General features: G+C 38.6%; 1 protein-coding gene and 1 long non-coding RNA gene across 2 annotated transcripts; one reads left to right on the top strand and one right to left on the bottom strand.

The window, feature by feature from the left end:
* Window positions 1–9,203: 9,203 nt before the first annotated feature.
* On the bottom strand, window positions 9,204–10,313 carry LOC117275265 (uncharacterized). Its single transcript, XR_004505429.2, has 3 exons — window positions 9,639–10,313; window positions 9,464–9,553; window positions 9,204–9,381 (listed from the first exon to the last, which is right to left on the bottom strand). It is a non-coding gene; the product is annotated as an uncharacterized lncRNA (long non-coding RNA).
* Window positions 10,314–20,868: 10,555 nt separating this feature from the next.
* LOC104090259 (aspartyl protease AED3) lies at window positions 20,869–23,542 on the top strand. The gene is made up of 3 exons (XM_009595320.4): window positions 20,869–21,386; window positions 22,360–22,834; window positions 22,918–23,542. The coding sequence occupies exons 1-3, from the start codon at window positions 20,907–20,909 to the stop codon at window positions 23,277–23,279; spliced, it is 1,317 nt and encodes a 438-aa protein (XP_009593615.1). The 5' UTR covers window positions 20,869–20,906; the 3' UTR covers window positions 23,280–23,542.
* The last annotated feature ends 3,084 nt before the right edge of the window (window positions 23,543–26,626 follow it).

Here is a 26,626-nt window from a genome sequence, read left to right on the forward strand (position 1 = left end):
ATTCCACAGGGGATACCGGCCAGATATAAATTTTGCGAGTTATGAACCAACAGCCAGTTGGAATATGCCTAGTTTTGGTATGTTGGATCATGGTGGTCCATCCGGGAGTCATCATCAACAGGATAATATCCATCATGGGATATCAATACATTATGATTTGTAAGTGAAGTGATAAAGTCTATATGTAAAGTTTGGATGAATTTGAGAAACTCATTATTTTATTGATTGTGCAGTGAAAACGAGCAACTTGAAGGTCCTGTCCTTACTCAATTGCCAGAAGATCGACATATTTAATCGGGATCTAGCAGATGTGCAGAGTCGGGAAGATAATAGTGATTATGACAATAATGCTGATGAGTCTGGATATGACACACCCTTCCCTGATATGGATGATGAGGAGGAGGAAGAGAATGTTGAACCTAATTTGACGAGGGAGCATGCTCCACCTCCCATTAGACCAAGAGTGTCACGCCCCGAACCTGGGGGGGGGGGGAGGCAAGACCGGCACTCGGTGCCTAACCTAACCTAGCGTACCAACTTGTGACTAAGGGATTCTGAACATATAATGTCATAATTTGGCCATAATGCTACATTGTAAGACAATTTGCGAAGTAAAATATAAAACTGAACGGAAACTAGTGCTGACTAAACATCAATATAAAGCTGGGCCGACAAGGCCGTCATAACTACTATAGCTGACAAACCAAGAAAATATACATACCAGACCTACAAGCCCAGCATACTGCACTAACTGACAGGATATGTCTACAAGCCTCTACTGATGGGTGTACTGTGATTAGAACAGGGCCCAGACCTACCCATAACATATATACATACATATAGAAGATGTACACAAAACCCTAGACCCGGCAACTCAAAAGGACGTGGAGTTTATTGATCAGGCTGAACTCGGGCAACACCTATTTAGGAGGTCTACCCGTCTGTCTATCTGAACCTGCACGCATGAAATGCAGTCCCCAGAAAAGGGACGTCAGTACGAAATAATGTACCGAATATGTAAGGCAATAAAATAACTGAAAGCTGAAACGGAACTGATAATATAATAACTGAAAGTAACTGGGAGTCAAAGATGATTTGAAAATATACTTACCTACTGATACTCACTCAACTCTTTCAATATAGTAAGTAAAATAAATGTCCGGCCCTATAAGGCTCGGTACATATAACTGCTCGGCCATAGTAGGCTCGCTCATAGGCGCTCGGCCACACTAAGTGTCACGACCCAAACCGATGGGCCGCGATAGGCACCCGGTACCTTACTTAACCGAGTACCAACATAACGTATCTTTTCATATCATACTATCATAGATAAGTGAGCCGGAGAGACTGCCGTAAGATAAGTAGAATACAACATGAAATGTCAACTTATACATAAGACATACGGGCATATAAGACTAAAATAACCACTCGTACATTGAACATAGGCCGACAAGGCCATACAATATTTTACGTACATGATATCTGTCTATAAGCCTCTAAGAATACATAATTGTCATAAAGGTCGGAACAGAGCCCCGCCATACCAAACAATACATGTCTAAATCATACTAACCCAACAAGCAACTTCGGAGCAAATGGAGCGCACCAACACCTTCCGGTGAGCTGATAGCCTACTTGGAGGACTCTCGACCTGTCTATCGGGACCTACGGGCATGAAACGCAGCGTACCCAAGTAAAAGGGATGTCAATACAAATAATGTACCGAGTATGTAAGGAACGAAAATTAGTGAACAATATACATGAGAGAAACATGGAGTAAAAGACTCAACATGTAAGTCTGAATAACTATGTGAATAAATGTCATACCATGCATAGGTATATGCCTTCATAACATCATCAAGCCTCTGAAGGCATCCCATCATATCATCTCGGCCACTGTGGGCAAAATCATCAACGTATACCAGCTGATCATGTGGTTGTGCGTATATAACACCGTAATATTTTTCCATATCCCATATACATATAATATACATATATACGCATATATAACTCCATCTGGTCATGGGTCAATGTAAATGAATGCAATGCATGAGAAATACATCAATAAAATCTCTTAGAATGTCATAAAACCATTATGCCTTTAATTAATGTCATGAAATAAACTTTATCAACTTATGTATTTTTTTGAAACCCATGAACAAATGATAGAATAAAAAGACACACGGGGAATCAAGAATATAGACATCCCTAGTATTTCTATGAATAGAGTCATTTATGAAAGTTATGCATTTGCTCGTTTAGTTTGTATCGTACGGATCATGCCAAAAAGAAAGAAGGGATAGCCTTAACATACCTGAACCGATTGTCTTGACAATCTCTTTAACACCCGTTGATTGCGAGAACACGTAACGGCGGATCGAAGTAGAGGAAAATTCGTATGATATACTTGAGAAAGATTGTACCGTGCTCTCTTAGAATTGCATCCCGACCAAATCGGATTTGCGCTTCTTTTTCCTTTCCGTGCTTGTACACTCAACATAGTGTACTTTTAGAGATACTATTCAAATCGAAGCTAAATTTATCACAACAAGATGTACAAAGAAATTGGCTTTTAGGCAAAGTATTATTTGTTATTACATGTAGTCATAAGCATCTTAATTTGTTATTTTGAGAGACCTTTTATATAAGTAGGTGTGGGTCTCACACTTTATATGACTAAGCCACATAGTCCTTTAATTTTGACACCTATCTTATGCACTTAAGAGTCACATTATAAGACTTTATGGGCTGCCACGTTAGGACCCTTTAGTCTTTATCCAAATTTCCTTAATTAATTTTTTAATCTCCCATTAACCAATAATTACCCAATTATTCACATAATTAAGAATCATCTCAAATTACTTAAAATACTACTCACTTTTAATACACTTTATATATATTCTTATCCTGGTCATGTGGTACCTTGTATGGTACTAGTCCATAAATACCAGGTATTATAGCTCGAACCGTATTTTATCCCAAAATGTCAAACTTCAACGAAATTCATTTTCTTCGATTTGCTTACCCCCTCACCTTTACAAACTTACTCGTCACTTATTTGAAATAGCATAATACTTATAATCTCCAAATAATCTTGTCCTTGAACTGATGTCAATTATCTTACGACAAATTCAACGTACAATACTATAGGGTATAACATCATCGTAATATAATACTAAAAAGCGTAACATCGTCGTAATATAATACTGCGGAGCGTAACATCGACGTAATATTGCAGGGCGTAACACTAGGCTCTATATCTCGGCCATCCTGGTCTCGCTTATAGGCGCTCGGCCACAGCATGCTCGGTATATAACTTACCATCTGATCAGAGGTTGCCCAATAGGGGCTTGCTCACCGATTATAGTTCGATGGTGGTAAAAGTATTGTAATATTGTATATATATAGACCCTCTGCTCTCTTGACTGGAAGAAGATAATACTCAATTGAATATAAATTCCCGATAAGGGAGAATACTATAACTTATAAGACTAGGATAATGTATATAAATTCAGGAGTATGAACTTCTCTTTATGCCTCGTTATCAAACACATGTAGTTAGGAGATCATGCCAAAATGAAGGAAGGGCTTAGCCTTAACATACCTTATCACAATATTTCCAATCACCAAGTTGAACTCGCCTCTTCTTACCTTAATCTACAATAACGATAATAATACTATCATTAAGTTACAAAAGGTACAACTATCGCACAAAAAACGACAAGCTTATTTTGTATTAAAACGGGCAGCATCTCCCCTATAATTCTTACTTCCTGCAAATTCAAGACAACACCATTAATACAAGAACACAACGATAACAACATATATACATTATTTTCCAACCTTATATACACCACAAAATACTACAAAATAGCCCAACACACCCCAATCTCTTCATACACAAAACGACCACCGTAGTAGTGTCAAACAGTCCGAAAATGTTACGACGAAATGACCAGCCCACCACCCTGAATTTATGTGGTGTTTCTCCACACCCTTACTCCTCCAAAACTTCACAAAATAGTAGTAAACACGCAGCCCAACAGCAACACAAAACAGTCCACAAAAAAGTCCGCTACAAGTGAATAACTCGAACTCACGGCTTCCGATCACCGTCCCGTGAGTTCTTACCAATATAGAACGACTTACCATGCATTTACAGCAGAAATAATGGATGGAATAGAGCATTAAACTTACCTTATTTATTGGATAACTCAACTCCTATCTTGGTTCTTCAAACTCTAGGTTTTACCTCCAATTAGAACTTGAAAGGGAGAGAAAATCAATTAGGGTTTGTGGGCAATTTTTGGGAGAATTTTTGCAGAACTTATGTCTGGTTATTATGCCCTATTATCAGTCTAATATATTAAGAAAATATGCCTTTAAAAGGCCTCTTTGGACGACCCGAACTGGCCCATTTTCGGACTCTCGTTTAAGCAAGTAGGTGACACACCTACTTGTCACCTAGCAGCTTGCACAGTCTCACAAAAATGCATATATCTCTCTACTCCGATGTCGTATTGACAAACGGTTCAATGCATTAGAAACTAGAATCATAGATCTTCAATTTAATCGGTAAAACACCCCATAACTCTAAGTATATTGGGAGAAAATCGCAGTTACATTTGACCTAAAGTTTCAGTAAAACTTATGAACATAACTTGTGATGACTTTCATCGACTTTTGTTCCACAATTCTCTTGACTTCAAACATAACACATGACTATCATACGACTAACATAACTCATAACATAACCTCCTTATCATGTTAAACACCCCAGTCTCACTCCAAAAGTACATGTTATAACATTCCCAATTTGTCAACTTTTGACGTAACATTATTTTCTTCAATTCCTTTAGCTTATGAACCTTCCAACCCTCTTTGTACTTGTTGTTCATGATCTTAAATATTTGTAACCTCCAAGGTAACATGATAACTTACTTTATATACTTCCAAAGATGATCTCATTTTTGGTCTTACATTAGTTTGCTTACGACGTACTTTTACGTACGATAATATAGGGTGTAACAAAGAGTGTACGAGTCCCACTTGTCATTTCATTCAATGGAGATTCCCTACCTTGATCATTTGCCAAGTATGTCGGATATGAGATGCCCTCACAAGGGATCTTAACAAAATTCGGACAGCAATGTGGGATGAATCTAGAGCAATGGTGCTGTCAAGGGCATGTTTTTTGCTGATAAAGTGCGCCTAAGCAGGGCGGTGTGAATGTACAGCATAAAAAAGTATCGTGAGATCGTGGTTCATGAGTCATCTCCGGATGTATACAGGGTTATTTGTCGTAGATGGTTTACAGGTTGTAATTGGATGCTGCATGGGAGGAAGCTGAAAACAAATATGTGGGTTATGAGTAAATACATTAGCACCCACAATTGTGAAATTGACACATTCAGTGGGAATCATTTTAACTTGAATGTTGACTTGATTTATATTTTCTTTATTCCACACATTGAAGTGTCCATAAGGTACAAGATCAAAGAGTGTATAACATTTTTCCACCAGATATATGCGTATACCATTACCAAAAGAAATGCATTTCTCGGGCGACATGCGTTTAAAATTATTTATGGTAACTAGGATAAGTCATTTGCATCTCTACCCAGGTACATGGCCGCATTGCAACACTTTAACCTCGGGACTATTTTTGAATGGAAGCTTGAGCGGAATCCGGGAATAGCAGAACACATATCCTGGCATTTAAACCAACCATTGATGGTTTTGTGCATTGTCGGCCGGTAATATCCATAGACGACACTCATGTCTATAGAAAGTATGATATTAAATTGTTGATCGTTGTTGCAGTAGATGCTAATGGAAGTATATTTCCCATAGCATTTGGTATTTGTGCCAATGAAAACCAAGAGACGTGGACATTATTTTTAACCACTTGAAGGAGCACGTTGTCAGACAACGTTCAGGTATTTGTCTAATATCTGATCGTCATGGCGGTATTTTAAGTTCTGTACAGAATTTGCGTGCATGGCAGGAACCGTATGTCTACCACTGTTACTGTGTGAGGCACCTGAAGGCCAACTTCCAGAGGGCTTATCCGAACAAGGACTTGTATGATTTAATGTGGATAGCTGCAATAGATCACCAAGAGTGTAAATTCAGGAGGCGAATGGAATTGATCAGGGAGGAAGACGAATGAGCCTATACTTGGTTGATGCGACATTAGCTTGACAAGTGGATTTTGCACGTGAATGGTGACAGAAGATGGGGAATTCTGACTACAAATGTGTTAGAGTCTTTCAACGAGCTATTGAAGTCTTCACGTGGATTGCCTGTCACTGTCATGGTGCGGATGTCATTCAAGCAGATGGCAGAGAGGTTTGTTGAAAGGTCTAGAGGTGCATCATCATTGATGGAAAGGGGTGTTGAATTCATGCCAATACTAATGAAAAGATTTGAGAAATACAGGAAGCGGGCACAATGTCATTCATTTTAGCAGTATTGCAACGAGCAAAATATTTTTGAAGTTCGCACCGCTATCCATCATAACCAGGGGAATAATAGACACACCGTCAATGAAACTAAAAGGTTATGCTTATGTGGGAAATGGTCCATCTATCACATGTCGTGCTCGCATAATATGAAGTGCTTTTAACATACAAGTTTTGTGCCAACGAGGTACGTTGATAAAGAATATAGTGTTGCTGCATACTTAAACACCTATAATGGACAATTGCAGCCAGTGGGTGCTGAGAGTTATTGGCCTCCAGAACAATTTAAAATGATGTGTAACAAGGAGTATGTGCGTCAATGACAAGTGCAAGAAAGAACGTGTATACGGAACCAAATGGATGATAGTGATACCGTTTATGCTCGTAAATATGGCATATGTTCCCAAACAGGACACGACCGCCGTAAATGTCCTTCGGCTAGTTTGGGTAGAGGTGGTAATTCATCTCCCAGTGAAAGTTCATCCAATGTGCCAAATTATCAAGAATACACGTAGTGTTTTATTGCAGTAATTTGTTGTAATAAATATATGTAAATGTTCAGCTTGCAAAATGTATGAAATAAAACTATTATTCCAATTGGGTTAAATCTAATTGATATTTAGCATTAGAACTTCAGTACAACAATTTAACATACACCCCAAGAAAAAAAACAATAGTCATTTGCCATTATCGTCATTGTCTCGCACGATTTCAATGCCACTGTCTTCATCTTCTTCGTCAACATCGTGTACGCACCCTTCGGGACCGAGGGCATCGTAATCTAGGCCCCAATTGACACACATTTCTCGTATTTATTCGCTATCATCAAAAATACCACTTGCTTGATTTCTACAATAATATGGGACTCCAACGTCCAATGTCTGTGGTAGAAACTTAGGTAGTCCCTCCCACTTGACAACTGTTGGGAAAACAGGATAATCATTGTCTCTATATAATTTTTTATTTTTGAATAAATCCCAGTACTGATCCTCCGTTCCTCCCAGATAGTTAAGATCATCCATTGCATGATGAACAACTAGTGCCATTTCCATCTCTAGAATATCCTTCATCAAATGCCGAATCACTTATGGTTCATCTTTTTGTGTGTTTGTTAGAAGATTGCAGACAGTATTTATGGCACAACAAGCCCATGCCAGCGACATAGTACTTCATAATCACATCATTTTGAATAAAGGGGAACCTATTGTAGTTTTTCGCCCCAAATTCGCATACCTCCAGGCTTTGTAGAATGCGCTTCGCCCTTAATAATGTGCCCTGCAACTTTGAGATCCGCGTGTATATTAATAAGATTATTTTTCAAGGGACGCAGAACACCATACCACTTGTCATCAACCAAGTCAGTATAGCAACCAAGCATATTTTTTTCAAGGTAGGGATCGACATTGTTAAGACGTGTTCCATGGGGATCTGTTGAACTACCTTCACCCTTCTACCTCTTTTTGAACCACTTATTAAATGTTAGTGACATTTTTTATATAGATGTTGTAATGTTTCTTCAAATGGTCTTTGAATATATATGTCTTAGTTCAGTTTAAGAAGTTGTCTTATACCCCCAATAATCATTATCACACGAAGCATAGTGCGCCACCAATATGCGTTATGTGTATTGTCTTGTCGACCTGAAAAAGCTACCGTTCTGAAAAAGCTGTAGTGTACCCTAAAGAATCGTTATCACGCGAAACATAGCGCACCACCAATATGTGTTATGTGTATTGTCTTGTCGACCTGAAAAAACTGCAGTTCCTGAAAAAGCTGTCGTTCTGGAAAAGCTATATTGTACCCTAAAGAATCATTATCACGCGAAACATAGCACGCCACCAATATGCGTTATGTGTATTGTCTTGTCGACCTGAAAAAGTTGCCGTTCTGGAAAAAGTTGTCTTGTACCCTAAAGAATCATTATCACGCGAAACATAGCGCGCCGCCAATATACGTTATGTGTTTTACCTTGCATATAAAATCCTAGCGCATTTTAGTTATTATTTACGCTTAACCAAAATAAGTAGAAAAACTATCCATAAAATTTTCATTTTTCTTGCATTAAGAAATGTCTGGACGCAATGACGTACCAAGGTATTATTGTGGCAAACGTGCGACTTTGAAGCCATGTTGGTTAAATAGTAATGTGGGGCGCAGGCACTGGATCTGTCAACAACTTGTAAGTTATTGTTTTGGAAAAAATATTTGATAATATTTTTTATATAACATGTTAATTAATAGTGTTGTGTTGTAATCCCCATTGGTAGGACGGAAATCAATGTAGATTTGAAGAATGGTATGATGAACCCATTAACCAGGAAAATTACAAATCATGTTTGCAGTATATTTGGAATATGATCGGTGAATACAAAATCCAGATCTTTAAACTACAACAACAACTTGCGGCAGTGAAGGAGAAACTAAAAGATGTAGAAGAAGAAAAAATAGGTTGGAAAAAAAATTTAAGTGGTTGAAGCACAAAATAATGGACGATAGTGACTAAACAAACACATGGATGTGTTGAGTGTAGTATTTTATCTTTATATTTTATGTGTCATGTATTTTCATTAATTGTACCGAATTTAAATTATGTTAAGTTGTCGTTTATGTTTTTGTGTTGTAGTATTAAACTAATAAATAACCCGAGAAATAAAAACACATGCGCAAACAATGTAAAACATAAATAATGTTGCCATCATATACTGAATGTCATATGTACAGATAATAAAAAATGCCAATGTGTCCCACAATCTGTATGCTTTAAAGCATTGGTTGGACTAAGGCGTATCCCATCCCGCTCGGCTACACTATCAGGATCATCCTCATCACTTCGCCTCTTTATCAGAGGATGCCCTGCAACATGATCGTCAGTAAGGCCGGCAGGCTCGGTAGAAGGGATTGTCGGTCCAGCAGTAACCTACAAAATAATAAGATATTTTAGTATATGAAATATATATTACTAATGTACGTGTTAGATAAAAAAAATTTAATGGTCTTACCATGGTCTCGGCGGGCTCCTGAATATAATCATTTGTCTCAGGCATGTTAGTATCGCACAAAGTAGCCTTCGTGACGGGCGAGGTTAATGCCTTTAAAAAAAATAAAAACGCTTTGGATATTGATCACTAATCAATGAAATAAAAATAAATGTAAATAATAGTAATACAAACAAACCTGCGCCTATGAAAGATCCTCAGCATCCCTCGATGATAACCCATAACTCAGTCGGCGCCCACTATGCACATCTCGTGTTGGACAATTATCAGGAACCGTCGATGGCTCTGGGGGACCAGGAAAATACTGATCCCACTCCTATCGCGTAATGGATATGCCCGCGATCAACAATGGAGCTGACGGGGTCACCTGCGAAGTCCATGGCATCAGCTGAAGGCTAAATGGCAGCATATCATGAGGAGCATCGTCTGGCTCAGGGTGGTCACCCGGCTGATCAACTCCAAAATCCTCAACAGGTGGCTCAACGCCCCCTTGCTGGGGACCATGTCCTTGCTGACCCCCACGACCTCGTGGTACACCTCTTCCTCTCTCGGCACGCCTGCCACATCGACCACGTTCAGGATCCAGTGCTGGACCACGATGGTTTTGCTCTGGCGGAAGATAACCAGCCTCGTTTCCTAAGCGCTTGTCATCTCGGGATTACCTCAATGTCCGGGAAGCCAGATCTGTAACCTAGCGGCCATACTTGTGCAAAGCTGCCACTCCCTCGCCGGTATGTTCTTGCATCTGCAGCCCCAACTGGTAGAACAGATGTAAGCTAATAGGCTGCACAACATGTAAAATATTAATTATGGAATGCTAGGTTAACGTTATAAGTAAGTATAACAGATAGCATACCAGTGCCTCATGCCTCTCGGCGTATGGAATGTACCGACCACCAGCGCGATGAACGGGATTCCCGACGAAAAGTTGGGTAACGTTGTGGTACCAGCCCATATACTAATGCTCACCATCCGTACGCTCAGGTGGAGGGGGTGGCGGAATCAGGTCATACCGACGGTCCCAAATCTCAATCTGCACCTCTAGCCAAGCCACGTATGTGTGGTCAACCATGGAACGATCATCCCGCTGGTAATGTGTCCTAATCCAAGCGGGCGGAGTAGGTACAAGCTGCATTTGACAAAACTGGCGAAGGACTCACTCGGTAGGATGATGCTCGATAATATCGAGACTCATCAATGGGACGGAAGAGCTCTACATAAGTCGGTCGCTCAAGCAATAATCGGGCGAACCAGCTATTAGCTCGTCATTGTATGGACTCCATATGAACTATTAAGTAAAAACAGGAATCGTGAGTAAACGCAACATATATAAAGCCAGGCCAAGTAAACTTAAGTATACATGTACCTCGCATCCGTAGCGTCGCCTATCAACCCACCTCCTAGCTAAAGAGAGAAACCGTGGAAGTGGTGCATCTGGAGCGATGGATGGGAGAGGTGGCTGCAACTGCAGAAACCGCTCACAGACCCAAACCTAATATACAATATGGACGTAAAATTTAAGGTACATTTTTACTATATATGTTATAATCATGAAAATAATTGACTATGTTTTCACCTGCAGCAGCGGCAAAAATCTGACAACGTCTCGCGCCTGCACATCTACCTATACAAGTAACCTAAAACAGCTGCACCTCAGCTATAACCAGGTAAATCATCTAGCCGCTCAAGATGATGAAGAAATCTCAAGCTGACTAGGTTTCCCAAAGTGTTCGGGAACGATACCCCACCAAACATTAGCAGTATCAACAATCTCGTGTACTAGTCGATATGAAGATCTGGTGTATCATCTGTAATGTCCGCATCCATCGCCTCCGGATGCAGCCGTACGAGCGTCAACTGCAAATGGCTGGCCCCACTCAATGCAGCCTCCTTCACTGGCTGGTGAGCCACTGCAAAATCTCTAGTTACTGCAATCCCGTATATTCTCTGAGAGCATGCGGGTAAGCTATAAGATGTCCATCAATCGGCAACTCAAACAGAACCTCCACGTCCTGAAGTGTGATAGTAGCCTCGCCAATGGGTAAATGAAATGTGTGCGTCTCTGGTCGCCAACGCTCTATCAAAGCCGTGATCAACGACCAATCCAACTGCAACCGGCCGATCTTTATGATCCTAAAGAAACCCGTATCCTGAAGGCGTATGACTATACGGGGATGTAGTGGGTGGGCCCTAAGAAAGTCCCACATATCGTCAACCCGTCTAACGCGGAATGTCTAGGCCAAACACTGCCCCTCCCATATGTACGAAGACCTATGCTCGGCCTATAGCAACAGTAGCTCTAGCGATGCAGGTCCGGGATGCACAGGCGGAACCTCCATGACGACTACTGTAAATTGAACAATATTAACTAAAGTATTTTTTTCTTTTTATTGCTTAACATCTTTAAATATATTGTAATATCTTTAATATTAAAATTTATTATTCAATATTTTTACTATATTGTTAATTAGGTTGATACATTCGATATTTTTATATTTTACTTTAATACTTTATACGTCAGTTTACTATTTTATATGTTTATTTATTATTTAATATGTTTGTTTCTTATTTTGTATGTTAGTTTATTATTTTATATGCTAGTTTATTACTCTCCTAGTTTTGACTATAATAAAATCAAATAATTAATTTTTATAACTATACAAGATTTAATTATTAAATATTCATGTAACAATACTTAGTTTGACAAATATTGTTGTTTTCTAATGTTATTTTCTTACGTTTGTTGACTTGAATTCGAGAGAGTTTGTGTTTGAACTATCAACTATTTTAAGATATTTTTGGGTTTAACAGATTGTTAAATAATTAATTTCAATAGCTACAAAGATACTACGCTAAAGGGCACTACATTTTACTACGCTAAAAGGGCACTACATTACAAGTACGAATACTACATTAAAATTACGAGTACATGATACCACTACAGGGAACTAAAGTCACATATTCATATATGTACAACAATAACATCTAAATAAGATTAATTATTTCTAAAATAATAATTTATCTATTTTACTAATCTTTTAGCAAAGAACAAATCAAAATCGGATAAAAATAATAAATTAATTTAATCATAAAACAATCACGAAAAAACATATACCAAAGTAAAAATTAACTAATTAATATTTTTTTAACAACATTTCTCTATTTTACTAATTTTTTTATCACACTAATAATATAATACAGATAAAAAATAATTAATTAATTAAATCTCAAAACAATCAAAAATAACATAAAACACAGTAAAAATAACTAATAGGCAATTTTTATACATGAGTTTTAACAAAAAATAAGTCGCAATACCTCGATTTATTTTTTTTGTAAAGTTGAAGATTTGGTGATTTGGAGCCGAAACAAGCAACCCACTACGAGATAACACCTTAGATACGATGTGGGACCGAGAATCTACACTTTTTGTTGGACCGATGGGCTCCACCCGAGTTTTTTTTTTCGTTAAAAATGGAGGGGGGACCGCAAGTTTTGGCTCTTTTTTTAGGGGGATGTTCTGTTTTTGGGTAAGAAGATAGTATTTATGTAGGTATAGCGCCTTTATTTACCGCGCTATACTATAGCGTGGTAAATAAGGAAGCTATGCCTTCCCGCCCATTTAAGTTTAAATATAACGCGGTATTTCACCGCGCTGTTAGGATACTTATGTTGTCTGAGAAGTGGGGAAATAAAGAGTAATGAATCGATTAGGGTTTTAAAAATAACGGGCGGATACGCGGACACGTGGCGTTATCGTGAGCATGTAGATGGACAACTGTGAGGTTCGAGATTAAAAGGGCTACACGGATGGAGGGCCCAGATCTAATAAATTAGTTAGAATCCAATGGTGGAGGATTATTCTAATGTGCTATTAATGCCATTAGTTGTAACAGAATGAGTATGTCATTACCGGTAATTCAACTTCATATCTCTTCTATATTCTTTCTTTCTCTCTCTCTCATCGATCTTCTTCCCCAAATTCTAATTCACTTCTGACCTAATTCTCTTTTTCCATTTCAGGAACTCCATTGAAGCTTATTACAGATGGGTATTATCATTTAGAGTAATTGAAATTGTAATCCTAGACTCTAATTGTAATTCCGTTGATTGAGCAATAAAATTTTCCACTTCTTTTTTCTAATCAATTCCGAAAATAATTACATTACAAATTGGTATCATAGCACTTTCTTGGCCCTAAAGAATGACGATTACAGAGACCAGATCTAAAACTACCGAGGAAAATATTAGAAAAGTAGAAAATCAGTTACATGAGCATATGACTTCAACAAATCAAAAATTCGAGGATTTGAGCAGCAAGTTGGATTTACTGGTGGAGAAACTTCTTCCTTCTCATGATGGGATGCTGGTTAGTGGTCCTGGAGAAGGGTTGCAACTGGACAGTTCACGAACTCGCAACAGGTATGGAGATCAGTCGGAATCTTTCATGAGTAGGAGCAATTAGAGCCATAGGTTCAAATTTTCCTATTTTGATGGAGTAGGGACAGACCCATGTTCTTGGCTAAGGAGATGTGAAAGGTACTTCCAATACAATCGTGTATTGGACCCACAACAGAAATTAGAGGTTGCAGGCCTTTATTTGGTGGGAAAGGCTGAAGCCTGGTTTTTCCCTATCAAGTCAGCAGGGGAACAATCACTTGGAAGGATTTTTGTGAAGAAATCTGCAAAACATTTGTAGAAGCAGACAATAGTAAGTTCAATTTGATTGGTGAATTCAAAAAAATTAAACAAAAAGGCACGGTTAATGAGTACTTGGATAAATTTGAAGATCTTAAAACATGGGTATTGATTAGAATACCTATTATACCTCAGGAATTCTTCTTAGAATTCTTTATCGAATGACTCAAAGAAGAGATTATGCATACTGTTAAAATGCTTAACCCTTACACCTTGAGTCAAGTAGTGAAAAAGGCCAGATTCGAGGAGAAGGTGATTGAAGCCCAAAATAGGAAGAACAAGGTTCCATCGAACATAGGAACAATGAAGACTACAAACCCAACTATGAATAGATCTACTAGTAATTGGTCTAAGGGTTTACTAATGCAGCGGGAGCAGGGAACAAGAAGAACCACAATACATACTATAAGTGTGGAGACAAATGGGTCCCACGACACCAATGTAAGAATAAGCAACTGAATGCCATGACTGCTGAAGAGGAGCAAAATAAGGAGGAACAAATGGGGGAAGTACCAGGTATGGAGTATAGTGAGGACAATCATGAAAAAGTGATAGAAGAAATTGTTAGTCTCAATGCCCTATTAGGAACTGAGGTTCCTAACACTATAACACTTAATGGAACATCAAAAAAAAAATGCTCACTATTCTACTAGATTCAAGAAGCACCCACAGCTTCCTTGATTTTGAGACAACTAGGCAAATTGGGTGTGTTTTGAGAGAAGCTAGACATAAGAGGGTAACTGTAGCTAATGAAAATTAGCTAATGAGTTTGTACACTTGTCCCACACTCAAGTGGAAGATACAGGGAATAGAGTTTGAGGACTCAGTCAGGCTCATTCAATTGGGACCTTGTGACATGATTCTAGGTGGAGATTGGATGAGAGCTCACAATCTAGTCCTGTTGGATTTTGTGGCCTACAAGGCTGTAGTGTCCCACAAGGGTAAAAAAGTGGAGCTTAAGGGGATATACAATCAAGCCTATTTATAGAGCATGTCAGGCAGCAGTATTAGATAGCTAATCAGGAAGGGCAAGCTATTTTGGGGGCATTTGTTCACAATATCAGCAAAAAAAATAGAAGATAAGAAGGAATTACTAGAGGTGTTACCTTCAGAGATCTCTGAAGTGTTGCAGCAGTATCCTGATGTCTTTGCTGAGCCCATATTACTTCCCCCCAAGAGACACCATGATCATTTCATACCCTTGAAACCTGAAGCAACACCAATAAGCATCAGGCCATACAGGTACAATTTTTTCCAAAAGAATAAAATAGAGAAACAAGTTAAAGAAATGTTATCCAATGGGATAATACAACCTAGACATTTTTCATTCTCATCACCTATTTTGTTGGTTAAAAAGAATGATGGTAAAATGAGATTTTGTATATACTATAGGGAGATTAACAATTTGATTGTTAAGGACAAGTTTCCAATACCCTTAGTGGATGATTTGCTATATGAATTACATGTGGAATATGTATTTTCTAAAATTGATCTAAGGGCAGGATATCATCAGATTAGGATGCATGAGGAGGATATACATAAAACAGCCTTTAGAACACACCTTGGGCACTATGAGTTTAAGGTCATGCCCTTTGTCTTGACAAATGCCCCTACAACATTCCAAAGCCTTATGAACCATGTCTTTTAAGACTACCTAAGGCAATTTGTGCTGGTTTTCTTTGATGACATATTATTCTACAGCTCCACAGTCCAGGAATACATGGTGCACTTGAGGGCACTCCTAGAAGTGCTCAGGAGAAAACAAATGTATGCCAAGAGGTCAAAATACTCTTTCTACCAAGATAAAGTGGAATATTTGGGACATATTATCACAGATGGGGGTGACCACTGATCCAGCCAAGATAGATGCAATGGTTAACTGGCCCACACCAAACTCTATTAAGGCCTTGAGGGGATTCCTTGGGTTAACAGGCTACTACAGGAGATTTGTCAAGTCTTATGGGGTTATCAGTAAGTCTTTGACCAACCTACTGAAGAAAAATCCATTTCAATGGTGCTTAGAAGCATACTTAGCCTTTCAAAACCTTAAAAAGGCTATGACTACTGCCCCAATCTTGGCCTTAGCAAACTTTGATAAAACATGTGTGGTGGAGACTGGTGCTTGTTCTACAAGAATGGGGGCAGTGTTGATGCAGGAGGGAAAACCACTAGCTTTTTCAACAAGGCCCTAGCCCCTAGACATTGGGGGTTATCAACTTATGAGAAGGATTACATGGCAGTGCTAGCTGCAGTTGACAGATGGAGGCACTACTTACAAGGATGACACTTCATCATCAGAACAGATCACCACAGTCTTAAGTACTTATTAGATCAGAAAGTGACTATTGCACTTCAACAAAAAGGACTAACTAAGCTGTTGGGACTTGACTATGAGGTGCAATATAAAAAGGGGGACAGAAAACAGGGTAGCCGATGCATTGTCTAGAAGACAGCCTGAGCATTCAACCTTGAATGCTATCACCAGTACAGACCCTACATGGATGCAAGAGGTGGTGCAAAGCTATGAACATGATCCCTCAGCCTCTCAACTCATCACTGAGTTGATCACAACTCCTAATAACAAACCCCACTACTCTCTTGGGCAAGACATCATCAGATTCAAATAGAGGATCTATGTGGGAAGGGGAGCTAACCTCAGAAATAAATTTTTGAAGCTCTGCATTAGTCACCTTTAGGAGGTCATTCTATCCAAATGGGAACCTATATAAGAATTAAGGGAGTCTTCTACTGGCCTAACATGAAAGCTGAAATCACTAAATGAGTTTCTGAATGTGACATTTGTCAAAGGGTGAAGAATGAACATGTGCTTTCCCCAGGTCTATTGCAGCCCTTACCCATTCCATAAATGCCTTGGCAAGACATAACAATAGATTTCATTGAAGGACTTCCTAAATCAGGACACAAATATGTGATCTTGGTAGTGATAGATAGACTAACAAAGTATGGGCATTTTTTGTCACTAAAACATCCTTACACTCCACAAGACATAGATGACCTTTTTCTCAAGGAAATCTACAGACTGCATGGGTTACCCAAAACCATAGTGACTGATAGGGATGCCATCTTCACAAGTTAGTTCTGGCAAAAACTATTCAGATCATTGGGTACTAAGTTGAATTTGTCAACCTCTTACCACCCACAGATTGATGGGCAAACTGAGAGACTCAATAGATGCGTGGAGACTTACTTAAGAGCTATGACTTTCTCTAATCTCAAGCAATGGATTAGATGGCTACCTTTGATAGAGTGGTGGTACAATACCAACCACCAAACCTCACTCAAGACAACTCCATTCCAAGCTCTATACGGGTTTCCTCCCCCACAGGTACCACTGGGCTCACTTCCCTACTCTACTCACACGTCAGTAGGGTCATTTCTTGCACAGAGACAACAAATGCTACAAACTTTAACCAAGCACAAGCAAGGATGAAGTATTACGCAGATAAGAACATATCAGATAGAGAGCTGGGAGTAAGAGACATGGTCTATCTAAAATTACAACCGTACATGCAAGCTTCAGTAGCTATAAGGAAGAATCTTAAGCTGAGTACTAAGTATTATGGTCCATACAAGATCCTACAGAAAATAGGTATAGTTGCTTACCGATTAGAGTTGCACTGTGGTTCACAGATCTATCCGGTCTTCCATGTTTCTCAGTTGAAGAAGCGCGTGGGCCCAACTATTAGCTCATAACAATGACCTCATATTTGTGGTGCAGATGGTCGCATCTTGGTGCAGCCCTTAGCTATCTTACAACGCCGAATGGTCAAGCGCAACAACGCCGTTACAGTCAAGGTGCTTGTGCAATGGACTAACTTGGGAAACGATGAGGCTACTTGGGAAGAGTGGGGTTACTTGAAGAGTCAGTTCCCTGAATCTGTGGCTCAGCTAGCTCATATCCGACCTTGAGGATAAGGTCGTTCTTCATCGGCGGGATATTGTTAGGATACTTAGGTTGTGTGAGAAGTGGGGAAATGAAAAGTAATGAATCAATTAGGGTTTTAAAAATAAAGGGCGGATGCGCGGACACATGGCATTATCGTGAGCATGTAGATGGACAGCTGCGAGATTAGAGATTAAAAGGGCTGCACAGATGGAGGGCCCAGATCTAATCAATTAGTTAGAATCCAATGGCGGAAGATTATTCTAATGTGCTATTAATGCCATTAGTTGTAACGGAATGAGTATGTCATTACCGGTAATTCAACTGCCTCTCTCTTCTATATTCTTTCTTTCTCTCTTCGATCTTCTTCCCCAAATTCTAATTCACTTCGACCTAATTCTCTTCTTCCATTTCAGGAACTCCATTAAAGCTTATTACGGCTGGGTATTATCATTTAGAGTAGTTGAATTTGTAATCCTAAACTCTAATTGCAATTCCTTTGATTGAGCAATAAAATTTCCCACTTCTTTTTTCTATTCAATTCCGCAAATAATTACATTACACGCGCTATACATATTAAGGTAGCCTGTTTTTTTCCACATATTTTGGTTCTTTGAGTCCAAAAGAACCATATTTTGGTTCCGGACTCTTCAATTCCACCATGTTCAGGAAACTTGCACGTGATCTGGTTCTCACGAACCTGAGTTAAGCTGTCGATTGATAAATCAGTTTTAAACTAGAAGGAAAGGGAAAAGTAATTGAATTATTGCACTGTTCATCTGAAAATTTTGAAAAGCTGAAACCCTTCATGTTCTTCCTTTTGCTCAGAGAGATGTGTTTTTACTTTAAGATAACTCAATGATTCTATAGAAAGTTAGGAAGTTGGAACTAACCTCGAAAGTGAAAATCTGCAACAAATATTCCACTAAATGACCATTTGGTTTTGCAGAGAAGACTTTTAGCTAACTTTTCAGGTGAAGAGTTAATCATCAGATTCTTCTCTTTTTCTTTTTTAGTTTACAGAAAAATCTTTATTAATCCAAAGAAAAAATTAACATATGTAATAAAATTTGCCCATGGTTTTTTAAATTTCTGTCTTAAGGTTTGTACTAGGTCTAGATTCATTAAGTCCTTGAGAAGGATTTATATGCATAATAGGTAACTATTGTGCAATTACTAACACCTCCTTTTCTAGCTCAAAAATTCAATGCAATTACCTCTAATTTAGAAAGTTATCTATGACGTCTCCAGAAGTTTAATGTTTCATTGTATTGATCTTACCTACCATTCATCTCTTTTAACTTGAATTGTTAAAAGCAATAAGAATACCAATCAGTCAATTTTCCATGATCCAGCTTTGGAAGAAAATGCTAGTGTATTTATCTAATAACTACAAAGATGAAAGAGGAAAAATGAAGATTGTCAGCTTATCTTAAAATCACAAGATTCAAAATATATTTTTAGTATGTTATATGCGCCTTAATTTAAGATCTCAACATTCAAAAGTCTTATTTATATTTTTAAATTTCGTTTTCACATACAAAATAAAATAGAGAACAAACTTGGTCCCTTTATTCTAACAAAATCTAGGGGTCAAGTTATTTTCCCTTTGGCACATAGAGTATGGTATCAAATCAAGATCGTACTCCACGATAATAATCACTACACTAACCTTCTTTTATTGCTTTAAGTGTCCCTACTCTAATTTGTCTATTATTAGTATTTCGAATCTCACAATGCTGCATGAGAAAGTACTGACAATCATTCCCTCATGTGCTAATGTTCACTAAATTACACACTAATATTCTCCAATGGTACGTTGATCTTAAACTACAAATATATTCCTATTATTGTTTTTAGATTTGGCAGATCAGAGATGGTTTAAAAACTGACAGTTCACTAAGCTTGTTGCTTAATGTATGTCGATATTTCCATATTCCATTGGTCGTAAAAAGAAAACAAGAAAAGGTTGACGATAAAAAATCGCCAAAAATTGAATAAGAAATAATATCATCTTATCTATGTGGAGAACAGAGATGATATCATACACAGGGAAAATGGAATACAGTCTGTATCAAACTAGAGTCCATAGATTAGACACTACACTACACTGGCCTCCTCGAGTACTCTCCCACCCATGTTCAAATAAAGAATAGTAAGTGAAAATTTCATGGTATAATATCCAGTTTAATTTTTATTCCAAATTCATTCTCCATATTTTATTTTCCGAAAGTTCAGTTGCCATATTTGTAACGTCCCAGACTTTAGACAGAATTATGTTGGGTATATAAGTTAACAAGCCTTAGAACGAAAAATATCACTAACGGGATGAACTATTACAATATTTTTCGAAAAGAGTGAAAAAGTAAAAGAGCAATTGAACTTTTGATCCCTCAGTTATGTAAATTTTAATTTTGATACATGTGATATTCCACTTAGCATATTTAATCTTGATTAATCGGATTAATCAAAATATTTTTTTGTCCCTAACATAAAAGATATAGATTATATTTAAAATACTATACTAGCCTCAATTATGAAATACTGTAACACTACAAACTAGATATAACACATGAGCAATTAAATGGTTTTACAGCTAATAATTTATTAAGATCGTATAAGTTCACAATCAAAAAGATTAAAAGTAAAGTGCATAATTTAATTAATTATAAATTAAATGTGCTTAACTATAAATCAAGCACAAAAATCAGAAATTATCAAAATTTCAACTAAAAGTGCAAATTGTAAAAGGAAATAATCAAAAGAAGTACGCCTCCTCAACTATATATACATGTAAGCAGACCTCTTAAACCACACCAAAAGCCAAAGTACTCTCACAAGCCAATGGAGGGCTCTATCATTTTCTTACTATCCCTTCTCTTATTTTTCACTCTAGCCAAAGGGCTAACCAACCCCAAATGTGGCAGCAGCTTTCCCCAAGCAGACAAAGGCTCAACACTACAAGTCCTACATGTGAACAGCCCTTGCTCTCCTCTTAGGAACAATGCTCCCCAGTCATGGGTTGATACTGTCCTCCAAATGCAGTCCAAAGACCAAGCCAGACTTGATTTGTTTGCTAGTCTTGTGGCTGGGAGATCTTTTGTTCCAATTGCTTCGGGAAGACAAGTTATACAGAGCCCAACTTACATAGTGAGGGCCAAGATTGGAACCCCACCTCAAACCTTGTTGGTTGCTGTGGATAATAGCAATGATGTTGCTTGGTTCCCTTGCAGTGGTTGTGTTGGTTGCTCCTCTACTGTTTTTGCATCAGACAAGTCCACCACTTTCAAGAATGTTAGCTGTGGAGCTGCACAATGCAGCCAGGTACCCCATTATACCTTTCAAACCAACTTTATTATACACCTTTCTTACATTTTACTCTCTCCGTTTTATTTTATAAAAATGCCATTTTTGTCTCGACATAAAATTTAAGAAGTAAAAAAAGGCTTTTGACATGTATTAAAGTGTCCTTGTAACTTGTAACCATATCACTACATCTCTTTAGCTATAAGAGTTGTATAGGAAGTTTAATGTAAAAGAGTTCATGAAGGTGTTATTCTTGTTAAAATAAATTATAATGGAAAGAGTGTCAGTACAAAATGGAATGGAGGAACAGCATTTTGAAAGATTTCCTAATTTCCTAAACTAGTTTTTCGTGCATTTAACTTCTAATGTTGAAGTACTAGAAATTATCTACATTTCTGCAGCGATAGCATATCAACCACATGTTTTTTATATACTACTAGTAGTATATAAGAGCACACCTACCACATGTAACGCTTTCTCTGTCTTCAATTTAATGATCCTATTCGGCTCAAAATAGGCTTAGAGCACTTCGTATAAATAGGATTAAACAGCTTTCAACATAATAATCTATTAAGCACAACTTTCAGGATAAGAAAATGATCATAATTTAAGAAAAGCTAGTGAATTTTTTAAAATAGGAAACGAGCTTCGTATGGCGCGTGGGAACTGAAAAGTTGTTTCCTCTTTCCTGGCTTTGTCGACATTGGAGCAATTAGCGGTAGAGTTATCCGAGATAACTAATCCCGTGACCCTTAGTCACATGATTTGGTCAACATTCTCATTCCACAAAAGAACATCATTTATTTGTAAGACACTTTTATGTCGCTAAAATATAAGATGTTACTGGTAAAATGGACAATAGGAATTCCAAGAATAAAGCACAATAACTAGGTTTCAGTATCAAATAAGTTCAGCTGGACTATATGAAATTTTACACAACAAGATTTATTTGTGTATATGCTAATTATTACTAAAAAAATATTTTTCTCAGGTACCAAATCCCACATGCGGTGGCAGCAGCTGCGGCTTCAACCTAACCTACGGCGGCTCCAGCATAGCTGCAAATCTCTCACAAGACACATTGACACTCGCCACTGACGCCGTGCCTTCATATACCTTTGGTTGTGTACAAAAGGCCACCGGCAGCTCCGCGCCACCCCAGGGGCTATTAGGTTTGGGTCGAGGCCCATTGTCATTTTTGTCCCAAACCCAAAGCCATTACCAGTCTACATTCTCCTACTGTTTGCCCAGTTACAAGTCTCCCAACTTTTCCGGCACACTCAGGTTGGGCCCAAATGGCCAGCCCAAAAGGATTAAGACAACTCAATTGCTAAGAAACCCAAGGAGATCTTCCTTTTATTATGTCAACTTGGTCGGAGTTAAAGTCGGCCGGAGAATCGTTGACATCCCTCCCAGTGCTTTGGCTTTCAACCCTTCCACCGGTGCCGGCACCATAATTGATTCGGGTATTTAATTTAACAATGATCAATATATCTGTAATTATAATTCTATGTACCAATTTTTGCTAAAAGGCATTGTCAATCGACAGGAACGGTATTCACGAGGCTAGTGGAGCCAGCGTATACGGCAGTGAGGAACGAGTTTAGGAGGAGAATGGGAAGGAACACGACCGTGACAAGCCTTGGCGGATTCGACACTTGCTACACCGTCCCCATTACAATTCCAACAATAACGCTGATGTTTGCGGGCATGAACGTGACGCTGCCGCAAGACAACTTCTTAATCCGCAGCAGTTCCAGCAGTACAACTTGCCTCGCTATGGCTGCTTCCCCAGCCGACCCTGTCAATTCCGTCCTCAACGTCATCGCCAACTGGCAGCAACAGAATCACCGCTTCCTCTTTGACGTTCCCAATTCTAAGCTCGGCGTTGCTCGTGAAACCTGCAGCTGAAGTACTGCTTTTGGATTTTAATGGGATTTTCTCCTTTTGGCTCTTTCCGTTTTTTCTTTTTTCTTAACGTGGGGAATTAATTAATTATTAGAGATAGTTTTCACGGTTTGGCACTTTGATATTGTCGGTGCATTTTGCTGTTTTGGATTTATCTTATCTGTGTCACGGGTTGAAAGTTACTACACCTGTTTCCAACTATTATCCTCCTATTTATTTCTTGGTTTCCCCACCTTGAAGGAAAACAGAAAATGATTGCTCGTCCATTCCAGTTCTACGAGACTTTATCATTACATAATGTTGATTGGGCATGATTATAATCTACCTTCGTCTTTTTTATCTTCGGAAAATAAATTTCACTTTGAACAAAATAGTAATTTAATTAATTTTTTAATTTTTAAGATTTTAAAATTATCTAAAATTTTAGTTATTAAATTTTTCCTTATTTGAAATATGTACATATTTTATAACGATCACTTTGAACAAAATTGTAATTTAATTAATTTTTTAATTTTTAAGATTTTAAAATTATCTAAAATTTTAGTTATTAAATTCTTCCTTATTTGAAATATGTACATCTTTTATAACGATACTAAATGCACTAAATATCCTTTTATAAATAATCTACTACTCCCTTCGATCCATAATAAGTGATCATTTATATTTATCACACTCATTAAGAAAATACGAACTCTTAGATGAAAAAAATATATTTATTAGAATATGTAAATAAGGGCAAAATTTTGAAAAAATAAAATTAATTTCATTTTTGATTATGTAAATGAACACTTATTTTGGACCAAAATAAATAGTAAAATGATCACTGACCGGGGAGTAATATTTAAGAGTTTGAGATCATTGATGAATTTGAAACTTTTATTTTCAAAAAAAGTTCAACGTTATAGTCTTATATAAATGGAAAAAAATTTTAACGTCTGCGACCACCAAAGTATGGCTTCCCAAACCCTACCAAATCTAATGACTTCGTATTCACCTAAACAAAAAATTCACTAAAGAAAGTGTTTACCCGAAAAATTGGATAACGTTAAATTTAAATATGGTTCTAAAGGTATGCAAATTTCTTTGATATAAATGACAATATAAGTATTTTGCTATATATATAGAAAATGATGGAAGGGAAGATTGAAAAATATTAAAAGAACAAGCACAATGAAATCTTGAGCCACCTTTCTACTGCAGTCTATCTTTGCTTTTATAGTAGAGGGTCACTAATTTATTAGTAACAATATAAAATAATACATATAGTGAAGAACCCATGATGGTTTGTCTCTCCCTCGATTCTCGCCAAGATTCTCTCCCTAGGTGCGGTTGTAACGGCTCTTGTCTTGCGAGTTGGGTACTAACTCGAGCTTGGTACTAGATCGAATCCCCGGTCTTAATTCGAGCTCGGTTCTGCCTTGGAGCATCGATATTCGGGGCCTGCGTCGGTCGTCGTTACCCCGTAGTCCAATCCAGACTCGGGTTCGATAGTTTTGCGGTTGAATGGTCTTATGGCTCGAAGCTCAACGTCTCTACTTCGGAAATCGTCCGAGCTCGCCATGCGGATACCCTTCGATTGAAATATTATTGTCTCGATCGGTCTTTATGACTGAGAATCGGTTTTGACCGTACACAGATAATCCCCTCGTTTCTCGGAAAGGATGTGGTGAGGAACGATATGATTTCCCTGCGGCTCGATCAAATTTATGCCGACGTTTCTATCGAACCCGATCTCGACGTATGCGATTGATGTCCCATCAGCTCTGTTTTACCGAGGCATTTAATGTGTGTCAGACGTTGGTCGGCTACTGCGGATACCGAACCGTCAGGCCTTAGTCTATAAATAATTTTTTCACACAACTTTTACCATTTTTGCGCCTTCTCTTCCTCCAGACTTTCCTATTTATCCTCACTACTTTGCTGCTACGGGGTGGTTCATACCATAATTTTGGTGCTGTCCATTTCTTCCCTTGCACTCTTTCCTTTCAAATCAATGGCGAAAACTTCCAAAACTGTACCGTAAAAGGACAAAGCCTCTTCCTCACGACTGTCTGATGATAAGGCGCCGGTGGAGCCGTTAGTCCATGACTATGTTCTTAGCCCGTGCATTTTAAAAATCAATTTTAAGGTGGAGAACCCTTCTTCCTTTTCGGGTCGATGTGAACATGTATCGATGTATATATGCTCTATAACGGAGGATCACCTCGAGGCCGTCCGAAAGGATTGCAACTGGGGTTCCGAGGTCGTGCTGCAAATTCCGTCTTCCGACGAGGATGTTACCACTTACGTGGAGGGGTTTTTAAGTATTTACACTCATCCCTTCACACTGGGACCCATCGACCCGGTGATTATTGATTTCTGCAAAAGGTATCAAGCCACCCTTGGCCAAATCCATCCCTCTTTATGGCGTATAGTGATCCTATTGCGCTTCTTCTCTACCAAAGCTGGAGGGTTGGATTTTTCTCTGAACCACCTTATCCGACTGTATCAGCCTCAGATCTTTCGAGGGCTAATCAGACTTCATCGAAGGCATTGATATTGAGCATCGATGAGGACAAGGATCGAGGTTGGATGGGTCGTTATATCCGAGTGAGGACCCGTGATATCATTCCGGAGGAGAGGATGTCGTTCCCTAAGGAATGAAATTTTGGCCGTAAGTAGTTTTTGTTCACTTTTCAGGTGCTTTTTCGATTTTTTCTGATGTTCTTCCCTGATGTTCAGCTGCCTCTTGGATGCCACAAGCGTTGCCCGGCCTCGAGGACTAGGTTCGGAAGTTGGCCTTGACCTCCTCTTACATCGAGCGCGCTTGGCGTGATTTGGCAAAAGGCAGATTGGAGGCCAAGAACCATGGTGAGGTTTGCTTCTTGTTTCCTTCGAAGTATTCTTTGCGTTCTATTCGTTACCGATTTCCTCTTGTGCAGGTGTAACCAGGGATGCCGTTTTGAGGCCTTCGAGCGGCGAGGAAAGAAACAAGTCCCTAGTCCCTAAATAGGGGGAAGATAAGAAACGAAAAGCTTCCTTTCGGTCAGGGGACCCCAAGCCCAAAACTCGCAGGGTGAAGAGAAAAACAATTGCCGTTTCGATTGACTCGGTCCAACGACTAAGAGAAGAAGAAGAAGAAAATAGCTCCTCGACTTTGGTAGTTCGGTCTACGGAGGCCATCGAGGTTGCCAGAGCTACCGAGCCGATGTCGGCTGTACCTGTCGGGGTTATTCCCGAAGACCAGAATCTCGACCGGAATACTCCGAGCGATTTTCTCGGGGCTATGACAATGGGTGATTCTCCTTCTCTTCCATCTTTTTCTGAGGAGGCGCTGAAGGATGCTCGAGAATTGAAGACTCCTGATATCG

The sequence above is a fragment of the Nicotiana tomentosiformis genome, chromosome 1 (genome assembly GCF_000390325.3).
Source record: "Nicotiana tomentosiformis chromosome 1, ASM39032v3, whole genome shotgun sequence".
Taxonomy (NCBI): Eukaryota; Viridiplantae; Streptophyta; class Magnoliopsida; order Solanales; family Solanaceae; genus Nicotiana; species Nicotiana tomentosiformis.